The 15,376-nt window shown below is 43.2% G+C and overlaps 1 protein-coding gene across 1 annotated transcript in view; it reads left to right on the forward strand.

The window, feature by feature from the left end:
• CD109 (CD109 molecule) overlaps positions 1-15,376 on the forward strand; it is a 146,918-nt gene that overhangs the window by 33,528 nt on the left and 98,014 nt on the right. Inside the window, exon 5 of the mRNA XM_066253712.1 lies at positions 4,622-4,747. Within this exon, the coding sequence (XP_066109809.1) occupies positions 4,622-4,747 (126 nt within the window). The remainder of the gene's footprint in view (positions 1-4,621; positions 4,748-15,376) is intronic.

A 15,376-nucleotide genomic window follows, 5' to 3' on the forward strand; every position in this document is an offset into this window, starting at 1 on the left:
CTATAAAATGGGTTGATGTAGTGAGTAGCATTTCTAAGTTCATATAACCCTCTGAGCAGGGCTTTCTGGACTCCATTTATACCATCCTTTATCATTTATCCACATATGCTGAGAATTTACTGTAGGCAAGAAACTATGGGTAAAATGGAAGATTTAGAAGTGAGTGTCTGCTTATCTTTGGCTGTGTGCATCCAGTTTGCTTCCTCTGCGTTAGGTGCATAAAAGCCTACACTGAGTGAGTGCCGTTTGGAGGCGTTAACCTAGAACTGACCCTGCTGGTTCTGGACAGCTGTGCTGTGCATTTTTATCATTTTGCCTCTCTATTCTGTTCTAGTGTCTGCCTTTGAAACCTCTGATTTGTGGAGTCTTTGTGCTTTTCTTTCAAATTTTGAACTTAGCCTGCTGCATTCAGCTTTCCCAGAAGCATGCAGAGAGACCTTCCTCTTGTGACCTCTGGGCCTGAGGGGTCCTACGGGCTTAGCCCACATGTGGCCCTCTTGGCCAGGGGAGTGGAGTTTAGACTAAAATTCCACCTGGAATGCATTGTATTTGAAATAGTGAACAGAGGTTGGCCATACTCTGCTCTGCAGCCAGGCAGTGAGGCTGGGATATAAACTCAGGTCTACTGCTTCCTTCCGGTAACTTGCAGAGGTCAGGTCATAACATTCATATGAATGCCCAAACTGTACTCCTCCATCTGAAAAATAGTCATTTGTGCCAGGCTTCACCAGATGGCGATGCCTTCTATATCTTCTAGTGTGGAATAGTTGGTTTCCTGGCAAAACTTCCCAGAAAAAATGGGACTTACTTTAAGAAGAGCCCCTGACTTGTACAAAGTTTTATTTCCCTAACATAGCACCACCTGCAGGCTGCCATATAGAAGTGCATGTGATGGCTACAAGACTGACTTTTTGGGACCTATCTTGCCCAGCTAAGAAAGACTGTAGGGTGTAGTAGCTATATGTATTGAACATCACAACATATTCAGGGGAGTTCAGTGGCCTTCCTTCCTTCCTTCCTTCCTTCCTTCCTTCCTTCCTTCCTTCCTTCCTTCCTTCCTTCCTTCCTTCCTCCCTCCCTCCCTCCCTCCCTCCCTCCCTCCCTCCCTCCCTCCCTCCCTCTCTCCCTCCCTTCCTTCTCTCTTTCTCTTTCTTTATTTTTAGAGAGAGAGAGAGAGACAGACAGACAGACAGGCAGGAAGGGAAACAGATGAGAAGCTTCAACCTGTTGTGGCACTTTAGTTGTTCATTGATTGCTTTCTCATTTGTGCTTTGACCGGGGATCTCCAGCCAAGCCAGTGACCCCCTTGCTCAAGCCAGCAACTTTGGGTTCAAGCCAGTGACTTTGGGCTCAAGCCAGCAACCTTGGGCTTCAAGCCAACGACCTTTGGGCTCCAGCCAGCGACCTCAGGGTTTCAAACCTGGGTCCTCAGCATCACAGGTCTGTGCTCTGTACCACTGCCTGATCAAACTTTTTCTTTTCTTTTCCCTTTTCTATTCTTTCCTTCCTCCCTCCCCCCTTCCCTTCCCTTCCCTTCCCTTCCCTTCCCTTCCCTTCCCTTCCCTTCCCTTCCCTTCCCTTCCCTTCCCTTCCCTTCCCTTCCCTTCCCTTCCTTCTCATTGGGTCTTATTCATTCTTCCTGTCCTAGTAACTGATTTTTTTTTCTGGAAAGAAAGGGGCTTCATAGGCCTTTAAGCAGTGGGAAAAAAACATGTCCAATTCTGCCCTAATTTTGACTTCTTCCAGACAATCTGGCTCAATACTATGGAATTAAGTGCCTCCAATACTGTGATGGCAGCTGGCACAGCTGGCTTCTACCTTGCCCTTCCTGAGGAATTTGTTACCCCTGGTACAGGTGAATGACCTTATGTGGGAACAGGTGTTGGCATGGGGATATAACCTTATTGTGCCCTGACTGTCTGGCCTGGAGCTACAGTGGTTAAACCAGAACCTCATCCTTGGCCAGATGAGGGCGCCACCTATTTAAGTGATTGTAGTCTAAATGTATGTGCTGGACAGACACTGGGTGCTAATCCAGGACTCCCAGGAACGACAGACATACTCTTTTTTTTTTTTTTTCTTTTCTTTTTTTTTCATTTTTCTGAAGCTGGAAACAGGGAGAGACAGTCAGACAGACTCCCGCATGCGCCCGACCGGGATCCACCTGGCACGCCCACCATGGGGCGACGCTCTGCCCACCAGGGGGCGATGCTCTGCCCATCCTGGGCGTCGCCATGTTGCAACCAGAGCCACTCTAGCGCCTGGGGCAGAGGCCACAGAGCCATCCCCAGCGCCCGGGCCATCTTTGCTCCAATGGAGCCTTGGCTGCGGGAGGGGAAGAGAGAGACAGAGAGGAAAGCGTGGTGGAGGGGTGGAGAAGCAAATGGGCGCTTCTTCTGTGTGCCCTGGCTGGGAATCGAACCCGGGTCCTCCGCACGCTAGGCCGACGCTCTACCGCTGAGCCAACCGGCCAGGGCCAGACATACTCTTTGTAGGCATGTTTTTCAGCCAGGGAGTTCACTGTTCAGGATAGCCTGGCACAGGCAGCTGGCACTGTGGTGTGATGAGGCAGCAGACGGAGGTCCAGAGCCATCCAGAGGTTACACAGAAGGCATGAGGGTCTGCTTTTGTAGTGTTCCATCACACAGGTGTTCTGGCTGTGACAGGGGCACTGCTCATATTTTACATGGCTATGCTGTGTGCATCCCAGTAGGAGATGACCGCTTGCAAATGATGGTCTGCTGTAATGCTACCATGCACGGCCTGTTCAAATCCTGGTGTGTCTGTAAAGACTTCCAGTGTGTCTGTGTTCTCTGTGTCTTCCTATTGGTGACAGCGAGGCCTAGGTCCAAGACGGGCTTGGGAAACAAGAGGGATTATGTCACTCACTCCCAACCCTGCAGACTCCCTTTGTTCATAGGGCATGACTCTACTGAACTCCCAGGCCTCCCTCACCTCCTGCTGTGGCAGGCACCGTAAGGCCGGCTGCTGGGTCAGTGCCTGTGCCAGGGGTTTGCTGGGGCTGCTGACCTGCTTATTCTTACTTGCTTTTGGTCTTTGGTTTTAACAGTTAGTTTCTGGCTGCTCAGTTCTCAGCATTGTGGTTGCTTCCGACTTACACATTCTCTCCCATGTGGAGTGAGAGATTTCTTCCTGCTTTTAATAACTGGGCCAACCCAGTACCTCTAGGCAAAGGACAGAGTATAAGAATAGGGCAAAATATTTGGTCCCTGCTCTTAGGAGTTCACAGTCTTAGGAGTTTATTTGGGAACAAATAAACAAACAAACAAAAAATCTCCTTGATATAACTAGTGAATACTTTAAACTGTAATATGTATTCTAGAGGTATAAAATCCTTGTCCAGGAGGTGGTCATTTCTATCTGTTGGGAGGCATATGTAGAAGGCAAGACACAAGATTATTTCTCCAGTTGGACAAGGAAGGGAGGCTATTCCATGCTGCAGTTGTAGAGGCCTACATGCATGGGCTTTGGGGCTAAAATGCAGACAAACCTATCTGTTGGGAGGAAGATGAGCCTAGAAATGTAAGGGGAGGGCGTCAGATTACTAAGTCCTGTAAACTCTGCAAAGGAGTATGGACCTCATTCTGTAGGTGAATAAAACTAGAGTAACTTAGTGGTCTGGTAGAGTGGTCATAGCCCATGTTTATTCACCGCTTGTTATATACCAGGAACCGTACCCACCACTTTAACCACTTTGCCCCAGTGCCAGACTTGTGTCTCAGGATAACACTGTCCGCACTGGGGGAGACGTATGGGAGGGCAAGGCTGGAGGACGGAGGTTATTTGCAGTAGTTGGGAACTGGACCTGGGGGCTGCGTGGGAGGATGGAAAACAGACAAGATGGGGAGACAGTAAAGAGACAGGGTTGGGAACGTGAGAGGAATCTGGGACGATTGCTGGGTTGGCTAGGATGAATAGTGCTTGGAGGGATTGTTATCTGGGAGAGTATAGAAAGGCACAGTGTTTTTCATGCATCCCCTTAGTTAAACATCTCTGTGATAAACTTGTTGAATTCAAAGACACATGGGTTTGACTCCTGAATTCCACCACGTGTTGGTGCTGTAATAGTGGAGCACGCCAACTGCTTACAGTTGAGTGCTTACCTAACCGCTCGAGGCATCAGTTTTCTCAAGTATACTGTAGGATAACTCTCGCCTGAGGGAGAATTTTAATGACTGAGTGGTGTATGAGTTGTAATGATAAGGCAGAGTGCCTGACACATAGTGGGTTTTAATACATGGAGCCTGTTATCTGTGCAGTGGAGTTTTCTTTTAACAACAACAACAACAACAACAGGTTTGGTGATGTGCATGTGGTAGTGTTTCATGTAGAGGGAAACCCGGTGCCAGGAACTAAAAGAGCAGAATTAAGATATTCTTAGGAGAGAATATGAGCAAAGAAGAAATCTTGATTTGTCTTCTTTAATATTATAGAGCTGACATTTTTTCCAAAAACTATCTCTGTGCCATATTTTGGATGTGCGTGGGAGTACTAATAGGATCATTCATAACTAGATAGAAAAAAAAAATATATGTATTTATGTATGTATGTATGTATAAAGGCAGTTTTTATATGTTAACGCATATGGTTTTCATTGCAGGACCCCAGGTCAAATTTGATTCAACAGTGGTTGTCAGAACAAAGTGATCTTGGAGTCGTTTCCAAAACTTTTCAGTTATCTTCTCATCCAATCCTTGGTGACTGGTCCATTGAAGTTCAAGTGAACGTGAGTATATATATATAAAAATATATTTATATTTTTAAAAGGGAGAATATTAACATGATTTAAATAGGTCAGGTGGGGAAGTATATCCAGTTATTTATTCAGTGAACAGAAAAACATTAATATAAATATCTAGACAATTTAAATGATTTATTATTGATTTACTGTTTTTTCAGTGGGTTAGCCTACCTTATAACATACTTTAGAGTTTTAATCATTGTTTTTTTCTATAATGCACTGTTTTAAGGTTAAAACATTTCACATTTTAGTATAAAACTGATTAAGTGATGTTTATTTCACTTTATTGCATACGTTGAGTATTTTAAAACTAGGTAATGAATACATAGCTATTATTTGGCAAATTTTATGTCTCAGAATAATGACCCCTACTTTTATCTTTGTCTTAAAAAAGTACAGTGACTTTAAACAGCCTCATCAATCTTCTGTTCCCCAGTTCTTCATTCTCCCCAATTCTCCCACCTGCTTCCCTTATTTGCTGCTAACTTCTGCACCCCTGAGATCTAACAGGGCAGGGGCATTAAACACTGTCTTTGTCTTTGCCTCAGGATTTTTCCTGTGCATCATGGCACGATATTTGAAGATTCATTGAATATTTTCTCACTTTTTTCCTTTGGAATTTATTAAAATAAATTTGTGAATAAGAGCTTTAAAAAATAATCCTATTAGAACAGGGCTTCCCAGTATTGACATTTTGGACAAAAGATCTTTGCTGAGGGTGCTGTCCTGCGCATTAGAGGACATTTAGCAGGGTCTGTGGTCTTTGCCCACTGGATGCCAGTAGTGGCTCTCTCCTCCTTTCACGGTGTGACAACCAAAAATGTCTCCAAACTTTGCCAAAAGTCTCCTGGGGAAAATACCTCCCCGCCCCCCATTGAGAACCACTGTATTAGGAGTAATCGCTCATCAACATTAGACGTGTGATTAGATAAAAGTACCAAGTACTTAATAAATAAAATATTAAAAAATTTTTTTCTTTGGTTAACATTTTCTGGAGCCACATCCTAAAAGCAGAACCAGTCCACCTTCGTCGGCAGTTGTTTGTGAACATCTGAACAAAGCTGACGAGCACGCAGAGGTGCCCCAGAAGGGGAAACAGGAGATGAGAAAGAGTAGAGGCATGTACAGGAGTCATGGAAGCCTGGAGCAGGGGCGATGGACACTGGGGGACGCAGACAACTGAGTTTCTAGAGAAGGAGGAAAGAGTGGACATTCATGGCACTCAGGAGAGGGAAGGATTTGCGTAGAGGCAGAGCCTCAGGTGGCTGGGGTTTGGGAGATGTTAAGAGCATATGGAGAATGACGGGGGTTGAGGGTTAGGAAGCATATTGTGAGTCTTAAGGAGTTAGGTTTTATTCTCAGTTCCAACTTTTTGATTTTCCAATAAATTCTTCAGGAATTAGTTGTTTGTTCATCCATCCATCCATCCATCCATCCATCCATCCATCCATCCATCCATCTATCCACCCACCCATCTATGTATCGCGTCATCTTCCATCTAGTTACGCTGAGGGCTTATAATGCTGTGATGAATATAAGGAACTGTACATTGCTGTGGTGAGATGAATAGTATGATAAATGTTAAATCACAGAACAGTGACAGAAAAACAGAAGGCAGTAGAATGGCAAGGTGCTGAGTCAGCCAGGCCCATCAGGCGCCTCCAAGGATGGAGTCTCACTGGGACCACCTTGGGATGAAGAGTGTTTATTGTAAGGATGAGTTGATGTTTTTGGGACCAGCTACTCCCTCTGTCTCCTGTGGTCTGCTTCATTTTCTTCTTACACATCTGCCAACCTTTAAGGTGTTCTCTGGTCCAAATCTGGACTGGCCTCATTGGCCCAACTAAATAACTGTTGTCCTTAGAGGGCCGATAAGCAAGCTTCTTTATGGCAGGATGAGCGTCCCCTAAGGCTGATGTCCAGTATTGGTTCATTCAGAAACCGCCTTGCATAATGATCAGGCAGAGAAGTCTCAGGTGGGTTGTGGCCTCTGACAATTAATTTGCTCAATGAGTGGTGAATAGAATAAGTACTGGAAGAGAGAGGAGGATAAAATAATGGAGAAAGACTTGCGGGAGATGTGAGATTGTAGGTGGGAAGATTTATAGGACTTTTCATGTAGTGATTTGTGGACTTGACCTATCATATGGCTTTGGTAGGGAAAAAAAAAAGGATAAGGAAATTTAGGTACCAAAAAAATTAAAAACATTTGCAAGATGTGGCCCTTGCCCACCACTTTAGCTTTCATCTTCAGTTAAATGCTACCCTTGTCCTTGAACTCCATGCTTTAGACCAGTGGTAGTCAACTACTGGGCATTCCAGCTTTCATGGTGGGTGGTAGCGGAGCAACCAAAGTATAAATAAAAAGATAGATTTAATTACAGTAAGTTGTTTTATAAAGATTTATTCTGCCAAACTTAGCAAAAATTCGACATAAAGTACTTGGTAAGTAATTATTATTATATGCTTTAACTTGCTATAACTCTGCTTTATAAATTTTATAAAGTAAAGTTACTTCCCTACTTTATAAATCACCATTACTGTGGAACTGGTAGGCGGTTAGAAAATTTTACTACTAACAGAGATACAAAAGTGGGCGGTTGGTATAAAAAGGTTGACTACCCCTGCTTTAGACTTACATCCCTTATGTTTCTTTTTTTCTTTTAAAGATTTTATTTATTGATTTGAGAGAGAGACAGAAAGAGAAAGAAGGAGAAGGAAGTATCAACTCGTAGCAGTTGCTTCTTGTATGTGCCTTGACCGGGCAAGCCCGGGGTTTTGAACTGGCAACCAGGTCACCACTTTATCCACTGAGCCACCCCAGGTCAGGCCCCTCAGGTTTCCTAAACTCACCAGTCTGTCTTATCCCAGAGCCTTCCTGTGCTGTTCCCTGGGACGCTGTTTTTCTACTGTTCAAGCCACTTGACATTGCCCTCCAGTCATTATCTAAAACGGATTAGCCCCTCTAGACATTCCTGTAGCACGCTGTGCTTCTCCTGGTTCAGGCATTTCACTGTTGGTTGGTAGTACTTTATTATCGTCTTCTGGAGCTTGTCCATCCTGTATTTCTGGAACTTAGTGCTTTGCACATAAAATTCAATATTAAATGAATGTATTGAAGCCATGGAGTAGTACTGTATTTCCCCAATGTATAAGACACTCCCATGTGTAAGATGCGCCTTTATTTTGGGGCCCGAAATTTGAAAAAAAAAAGTATTACTTAAAGTTATTGAACTCAAGTTTTATTCATCATAAAATTCATACAACTCCTCATCACTGTCAAAACTCCCATCCATTAGCTTGTCCTCATCTGTCTGATGACGAATCACTGTCTTCAACAATAAGCACAAAAATAAGCACGAAAAAGTAAAAAATGCAAGTAAAAAATTATACAACCACTGTATAAGACGCACCCAGTTTTTGGACCCAAAATTTTTTGAAAAAAATGTGCATCTATAAAGCATCCCATCCTTTTGAAGACAAACAGGTTGATCAAGTACTTATTATGGGTGATAGAATGTCTCCACCAGTTTTACTGAGATATAATTAACAAAATACTTTAGGATATTTAAAATGTATAATGTGATTTATATTTATATTTATATATATATTCTGAAAAGATTCTCTTTGCCCCCTCCAGATATTGTAATGTTAGTGTGCACACTAAGGAAGAATAAGCCCTTTTATTACAAAAAAAAAAAAAAAAAGAAAGAAAAAAAGAAAAAAAAAAGAAGTCCTTTAAGGGCCACCAGGGGTCAGCATAACCAAAGAAATGATATGAGAAGCAACTCCAATTCAGCTCTGGTCTCTGGTTTCTATCCTTCCTTGGCTCCTGCACAGCATTCATGCACTGTAAATTGCTTATTATTGAACTTCTTTTCTTCCAGCAGTTAATAGTGACTGTGGTGGAAATATATATATTTAGTATTTAAACAGTCCATCAGTATAGCCTCTATTTTTGTTTTCCTAAGGCAGTGACCATTCTCAGTATTCATCTCAGGGAGGGGAAAATATTTATTTTCAGGAGAGGGTTTTCAATCCCATTTTGTTTCTAGAGAAATATGTAGTGAACCTAGTATTATCACTGAAAACCAATGTATTCAAAAATACAAGACCTACAGAGCTTTGATTTGTAATAACTATGCAGCTAAATCACAGTGGCATTTAAAAATTGTTTTTATTGATTTTAGAGAGAGGAAGGGGAGAGACAGAGAACAACATTGATTTGTTGTTCCACTTATTTATGCATCATTGGTTGATTCTTGTACGTGCTGACCAAGGATTTGAACCCACAAATTTGGTGAATCAAGATGACGTTCTACCAACTGAGCTATTTGGCCAAGGCCAGAGTGGCATTTTTAAACCACCCTTCCACCATGTCAGGAAAGGTATCCTTTAGGTAAAGCACACAGCTGGACTCGGGCTTTTCTGTAATGCAACGTGTACCTATACACCATAAATTTGAATAAATCATTTATTTTGCTGCTAACTTTTCTGGGTTACTTAAATTGCTTTTGTCCTTCAAGTATTCCTTTTCACCTTCAGGATTTTTAATGATAAGTGATTATTTTAATCTAGTAAAATTTCTAGGATTTTATCCTTATTTTTTGTATCTTCTTTATTGTAGTCTCTGATGGTGGGCATAGAAAGTTCTCTGTTTTCAAAGACATTTTTTTACAATGCTAGTTTAATTAAATTGCAAAGCAACTCTTTTTTTTTTTTTTTAAGATTTTATTTATTGATTTTACAGAGAGAGGAAAGATAGGGTGGGGAGAACGAGAAGTATAGTTGCTTCACTTTAGTGTTTCATTGCTTGCTTGTTGCTTGTCATATGTGCCTTGATTGGGCAATCCCAGGGTTTCAAACCAGCGACCTCACCATTCCAGGTTGAGACTTTATCCACTGTGCCACCACAGGCCAGGCAGCAACTTTTGATTGTGATTTTTAAGCCCTCTTAAAATTAGCAAAGTTGAGTGAGAATACTGACTTATTTTGGGTGCTAGTTATGTATATACTTAATTTGCATACCCACATTGAATATGAATAGTTCTTTGCTGCTTTGGGGTTGCACTCTTTCTTCTGTCACTCCCAGCTCTTTCCACCAGTTTGCTCCTTAACTTCCTGGACCACCACGCACCCCCCACTCCCCAGGGAAGAGGTTTATTTTAGCTGTAACACCTCTTCATAGATGTGTTTTACAAGTCGTTATATTTCAGGTAGTTAGAGGACAATGGGGAAAGGCTCTCCGATTTGATAATGATCTTACAGATACACTTTCGGAAGATAACTTGTTTTAGAAGTTAGACACTGCTTTTCTTTTCTTTTTTTTTTTGCAGTACTTCTCTAGGGTCCTTAGTTCTAGGCATCTATTTCTTGACTGGTATCTTTGGCTCACCCAAATAGTTGTAAATATTTTTTTCCAAAAACAATTTTTTATTCAGTGAGAGGAGAGGAGACAGAGACAGACTCCTGCATGTACCCAGACCTGGATCCACCTGGCAAGCCCACTAGGGGGTGATGTTCTGCCCATCTGTGGCCCTTGCTCCATTGCAACCAGAGCCATTTTAGTGCCCGAGGTGGAGGCCAAGGAGCCAGCCTCAGCGCCTGGGGCCAACTCACTCCAATAGAGCTATGGCTCTAGGAGGGGAAGAGGGAGAGAGAGGGAGAGAGAGACGGGGGAGGAGGAGAGGTGGAGAAGCAGATAGGCACTTCTCTTGTGTGCCCTAAATGGGAATTGAACCTGGGATTTCCACATGCCAGGTTGATGCTCTACCACTGAGCCAACTGGCCAGGGCCCAATTTTTTTTATTATGGCAAAATACACATAAAATTTATTTTCTTAATTATTTTAAGTGTACAGTTCAGTGGTATTAAATACATTTGCATCGTTGTGCAGCCATCACCCTCATCCATCTACTCTTTTCATCTTGCAAAACTGACACTCCGTACCCATTAGACACTAACTGCCCATTTCTCCTGCCCCCCAGCCCCTGCTTACTTGATAACGCAGCCCTGTGCCCTCTTTCCCCCAGCCATCTTGCACAGGCAGATGCAAACCTGTCTTCCCTTTTAGAGTGCTCAGGTAGCTGAGTGTACCGCCAGAGCTCACCAGTAGTTCTGACACATCAGTGAGCCTGAGGGTCAGCTGACTGGGAAGCTTGTTCAGGACGGTAGTCCAGGCCCCTCACACAGATCACGAGTCAGTGTTGCTGGCCTGAGACCCAGGAATTTACATTTTCAATAAGCATTCTTGTAGATTCTGGTTTTCTGGACCCCATTCTGGATTTGTGCCCACAGCCAGGCGTCTTTGTTTCTGCCTGCACCGCTGAGAGGCATGCTGGGTGCTGGAACCAGTACAGAACTGGGGGCAGGGTCCTGATTTATTCCTTCAACTCCTGAGTGGTGAGACTCTAAGTTACTTTGCTTCTCCAGATGAGTAGCTCAATAAAGCCCTGACACCCTATAGACATCCCCAAACTATAGCCCGTGGGCCACATGCGGCCCCCTGAGGCCATTTATCTGGCCCCCCCGCCGCACTTCCGAAAGGGGCACCTCTTTCATTGGTGGTCAGTGAGAGGAGCACTGTATGTGGCGGCCCTCCAATGGTCTAAGGGACAGTGAACTGGCCCCCTGTGTAAAAAGTTTGGGGACCCCTGCTAGACTTACAGAATCAGTGTTCGGGGGAATAATCTGTATTTTCACAACAACTTCTCTGGGCATTTGGATACATGTCTAGCTTGGAGGTCACGGAACTCTGTAGATAATCTGGTGGTCTCTTCTAGCCGTAACTGACTGCATCATCTCACACTGAAGCCTTGCTGAGGGCGGGGGACAGGAAAAAGAAGGTAGAAAACTCCCTAGCTCCTAGTTCGAAGTCTCTCTTTTGAAACCCTGTGTAAAACACGGTGGATGTCACATTACTATGTAATTCAGAAGCGGTCTCATCTGAGTTGTTCCTTTGTTTATAACAGTTACATCTACTTGAGTTAGTTGTGGAAAGGTCAGGTAAGGGTTGCCAGCAGTCAAGCCTTTTTTAAAGCCTTTCAGAAGTCTCCTTATTTTTCTGGCCTTGCTGCCTAGCTGTTGCCTGGGTCAGTTTGCTGCTGCCATCTGGTTTGTCTGGAGCCCCTTGTCTTTTGCAGAAGGGCACAATATTGTTTTGACAGTGTCCGTCCTTGAAGCACTTTACAAGGAGCATCTGGTCAGCTCCCCTGGCTCGTGATGACAGCCTAATAGAAAGCATGGAGCAAATTGTGACAGGTCAGAAAACAGTGGCATCCTCTCTGGAATGTGGATGTGGCTTCCAAAATACTTTTGTTAGCCTTTGCTTAGGGACTGCTATTTTTGGGGAATACCTCAAGTTCTTCCTTGTGCAGTGAGAAAGGGAGGGAGGAATCGGTTTTAGAGGTCAGCACTTGATTCTTCTTTCTTCCATGGGCCATTATAAAATACCTCTACCACAGTATGCACTGATCAGTGAAGTTTTTTTTCTTTTTTTTTTTTAAATCATGGCAAGATACACATAACATATAATTTGCTGCTTTAACCTTTTTTAAGTGTTTGGTTCAGTAGCACCAGATATATTCAGATTGTTGTTGCAAGCATCACCATCATTATTCAGAATTTGTTTCATCTTTCTAAAATGACATCAGGGTATTTAATTTTAATTTTAGTGAGAGGAGGGGAGGCAGAGACGGACTCCTGCATGTGCTCCTACTGTGATCCATTTGGCAAGCCCACTAGGGGGCAATGCTCTGCCCATCTGGGCCGTTGCTCCATTGCAACTGAAGCCATTCTTGCGCCTGAGGCGGATGCCATGGAGCCATTCTCAGCACCTGGGGCCAACTCGCTCCAGCTGAGCTATGGCTGCAGGAGGAGAGGAGAAGAGATAGATAGATATATTTGATATATAGAGAGAAGTGAGAGGGGGAGGGGTGGAGAAGCAGATGGGTGCTTCTTCTGTGTGCCTTGGCCAGGAATGAAACCTGGGACTTCCACTTACCAATGCACTACCACTGAGCCAACCATCCAGGGCCACATCAGTGTAGTTTTTAAAAATATGACTACCTTATTTATTAGTAGGGGAAGGGGAGGACACTAGCCTCTGGAAAAATTTTAGATGTTTTACTAGGGCCTACATAAGGCCCTGCCTGATATGACTCTATTTTTCCAGCTTCATCTTCTGATTTCATAATTCCCTGTGAATTTAATTTATTTCATTATTATTATTTTTTGTATTTATATGTTTGTGTGAGGTTATTTGATGAATATCTTTCTTTCCACTTCATCAAAAGCCCCATGATAGGAAAGTATATCCCCATCTGCTAGCACAACTGGCATTTAGGTACAATAATTCTCTGTTGACGGAGTGGATGAATGAATTTTTTTGTTATATTTGGGTTGCAGCCCTGTTAATTCTGATTTAGTCACTCTAAAGTGGGAACCGGGCATCTCTATTTATTGAGCCTGCCACAGTTGGTCCTGATGTTCAGTTTGGGTTGATACCCCTAGAGATTTATGTTGCAACTGCAGTGTAAGCGACAGATGTTTAGATTCTGAACAGGAAAGGAAAGGACAATGTAAATATTAATAAACTTTTTCAATCATTTTTCACATTTGTCCTTTCTCTAAGTTGGTCAATATACATCTACTGACACTTTTACTGGTTACTATTTCTGTTGTGATTTCTTATTAATTTGAAAGTATTTGCGTATCTTTTTTTAATTAAATGGGAAGCAGGGATGCAGAGAGATAGACTCCCGCATGTACCCCAACCAGGATCCACCTGGCAAGCCCCCTACCCATTGATGCTTTGCTCATCTGGGGCATTGCTTCATTGCTTAGTAACCGAGCTATTTTAGCACCTGAGGTGAGGCCATGGAGCCATCCTTAGCACCCAGGGCCATCTTGCTTGAACCATTCCTTCCATGGCTGTGGGAGGGGAAGAGAGAGAGAGAGAAGGAAGAGGGGGAGGAGTGGAGAAGCAGATGGGCGCCTCTCCTGTGTGTTCTGACCGGAAATTGAACCTTGGACTTCCACACACCGGATCAGCATTCTACTGCTGAGCCAACTGACCAGGGCCATTTTTTGCTTATCTTATGGTAAAAACATAAGAGGTTATTATATGATGAGTAGGGTTAAGCATGAAAACATTAGTAGGGACCTGAATTAAGCTAAAAATATGGAACTATTGTGTATGTTAGGTAGAAAGAAGCACTAGTCAGTAAACAGCTAAAGATAATAGGTCGCAGATCCTACTTCTAAGGAGCTCACAATGAGGTTTCATGTAATAGATGCAAAGAATGTTAGACTGGTAGTAACAAGACCCAGTATCTTGTGCTTTAGTCAAGGGACTGTGGACAAATCATTTCAGCCCTGGATCTCAGTTTCCCTAGCTGGGAAAAAAGGGGTTTGGATAAGAGAACTTGTAAGCCTCTTCACGCTTTAAAATTCCATGTTTGACTAAATGGACATAGAGGATACTATTGCATTTGAATGGGGACCTGGAGGTGAAATGAGGCTTGGGACTCAGAGACAGAGCCGTAGCGTGGGAGCAGGCCCTTGTCTGAAGTGGAGGCCTTGTAGAGAGTAGCAGTCGAAGAGAGAGTTGGCGGAGTTTGTGAGTCAAGCTCTGGAGGGTATTGGATTTCAGGCTAATGGCTTTTTTTTTTTTTTTTAAGTGAGAGAAAGGGAGATAGTAAGACTCCCTCATGCGCCTGTCAGGGATCAGCCCTGCAACCCCTGTCCAGGGCCAACACTCAAACCATTGAGCCACTGGCTGTGGGAGGAGAAGAGGGAGAGAAGGAGGAGAGGGAGGAGAAGAGAAGCAGATGGTCACTTTTCCTGTGTGCCCTGACTAGGGATCAAACCCTGAGCATTGGCTCTACTCACTGAGCCATCCGGTCAGGGCTAAAGTTTTAAGTTTCATTTTATAGATAGTAGGGGGCTCTAAAAGCTTTTATTGCGCTTTGAATCTCAATGTTATAAATTCCATATAAGACTTCTGAGGGCAAAGAAAGCAAAAATGTGCATGAATGAGCCTCTTGAATGATAAAAGATATAAAAATTAGACTTTTGTCATTTTCCTCTGATAATACATGGAATGCATGCTCAGTGTAAATCCACTCAAACATTGTTCAGTAGGAAGACTAACACACTTATGATGAACTCCCAAACAAAGAAATCATCACTATTTGTTGTCTTGTTGATTTTTGTAGTAAGTTTCAGGCAACAGTGTGACAACAGGGAGACCACCAGGAGGTTAGTATCATTGCTTAATAAATGCATGACTGCCTGTGGTGTTGGGTTGTAACAGTCCAGCCTGAGGGGAATAGCAGGCTGATTGAGGGGAATGGATGAGTTCAAGTGACGTTTTAAAGGAAGACTCATTAGGTTTGGGGTTCTGATTGGAGCAAAGGAGAAAGAAGAGTAAAAGGTGTTAAATTACAATAAATAACAAAGAGGCCATTAGACTGAGGTGACTCTGATGCTGTGGTGACCTAAGTAAGTAAACCAAAACCTGAGCACAGGAAAACCTCAAAGTAACGATATCAAAATGCAAAGAACAACCCACCGCAAACAGCTAACTAGGCTTTAGGCTGTAGCCAACCAACA

The sequence above is a fragment of the Saccopteryx bilineata genome, chromosome 1, assembly GCF_036850765.1.
Source record: "Saccopteryx bilineata isolate mSacBil1 chromosome 1, mSacBil1_pri_phased_curated, whole genome shotgun sequence".
NCBI classification, from domain to species: domain Eukaryota; kingdom Metazoa; phylum Chordata; class Mammalia; order Chiroptera; family Emballonuridae; genus Saccopteryx; species Saccopteryx bilineata.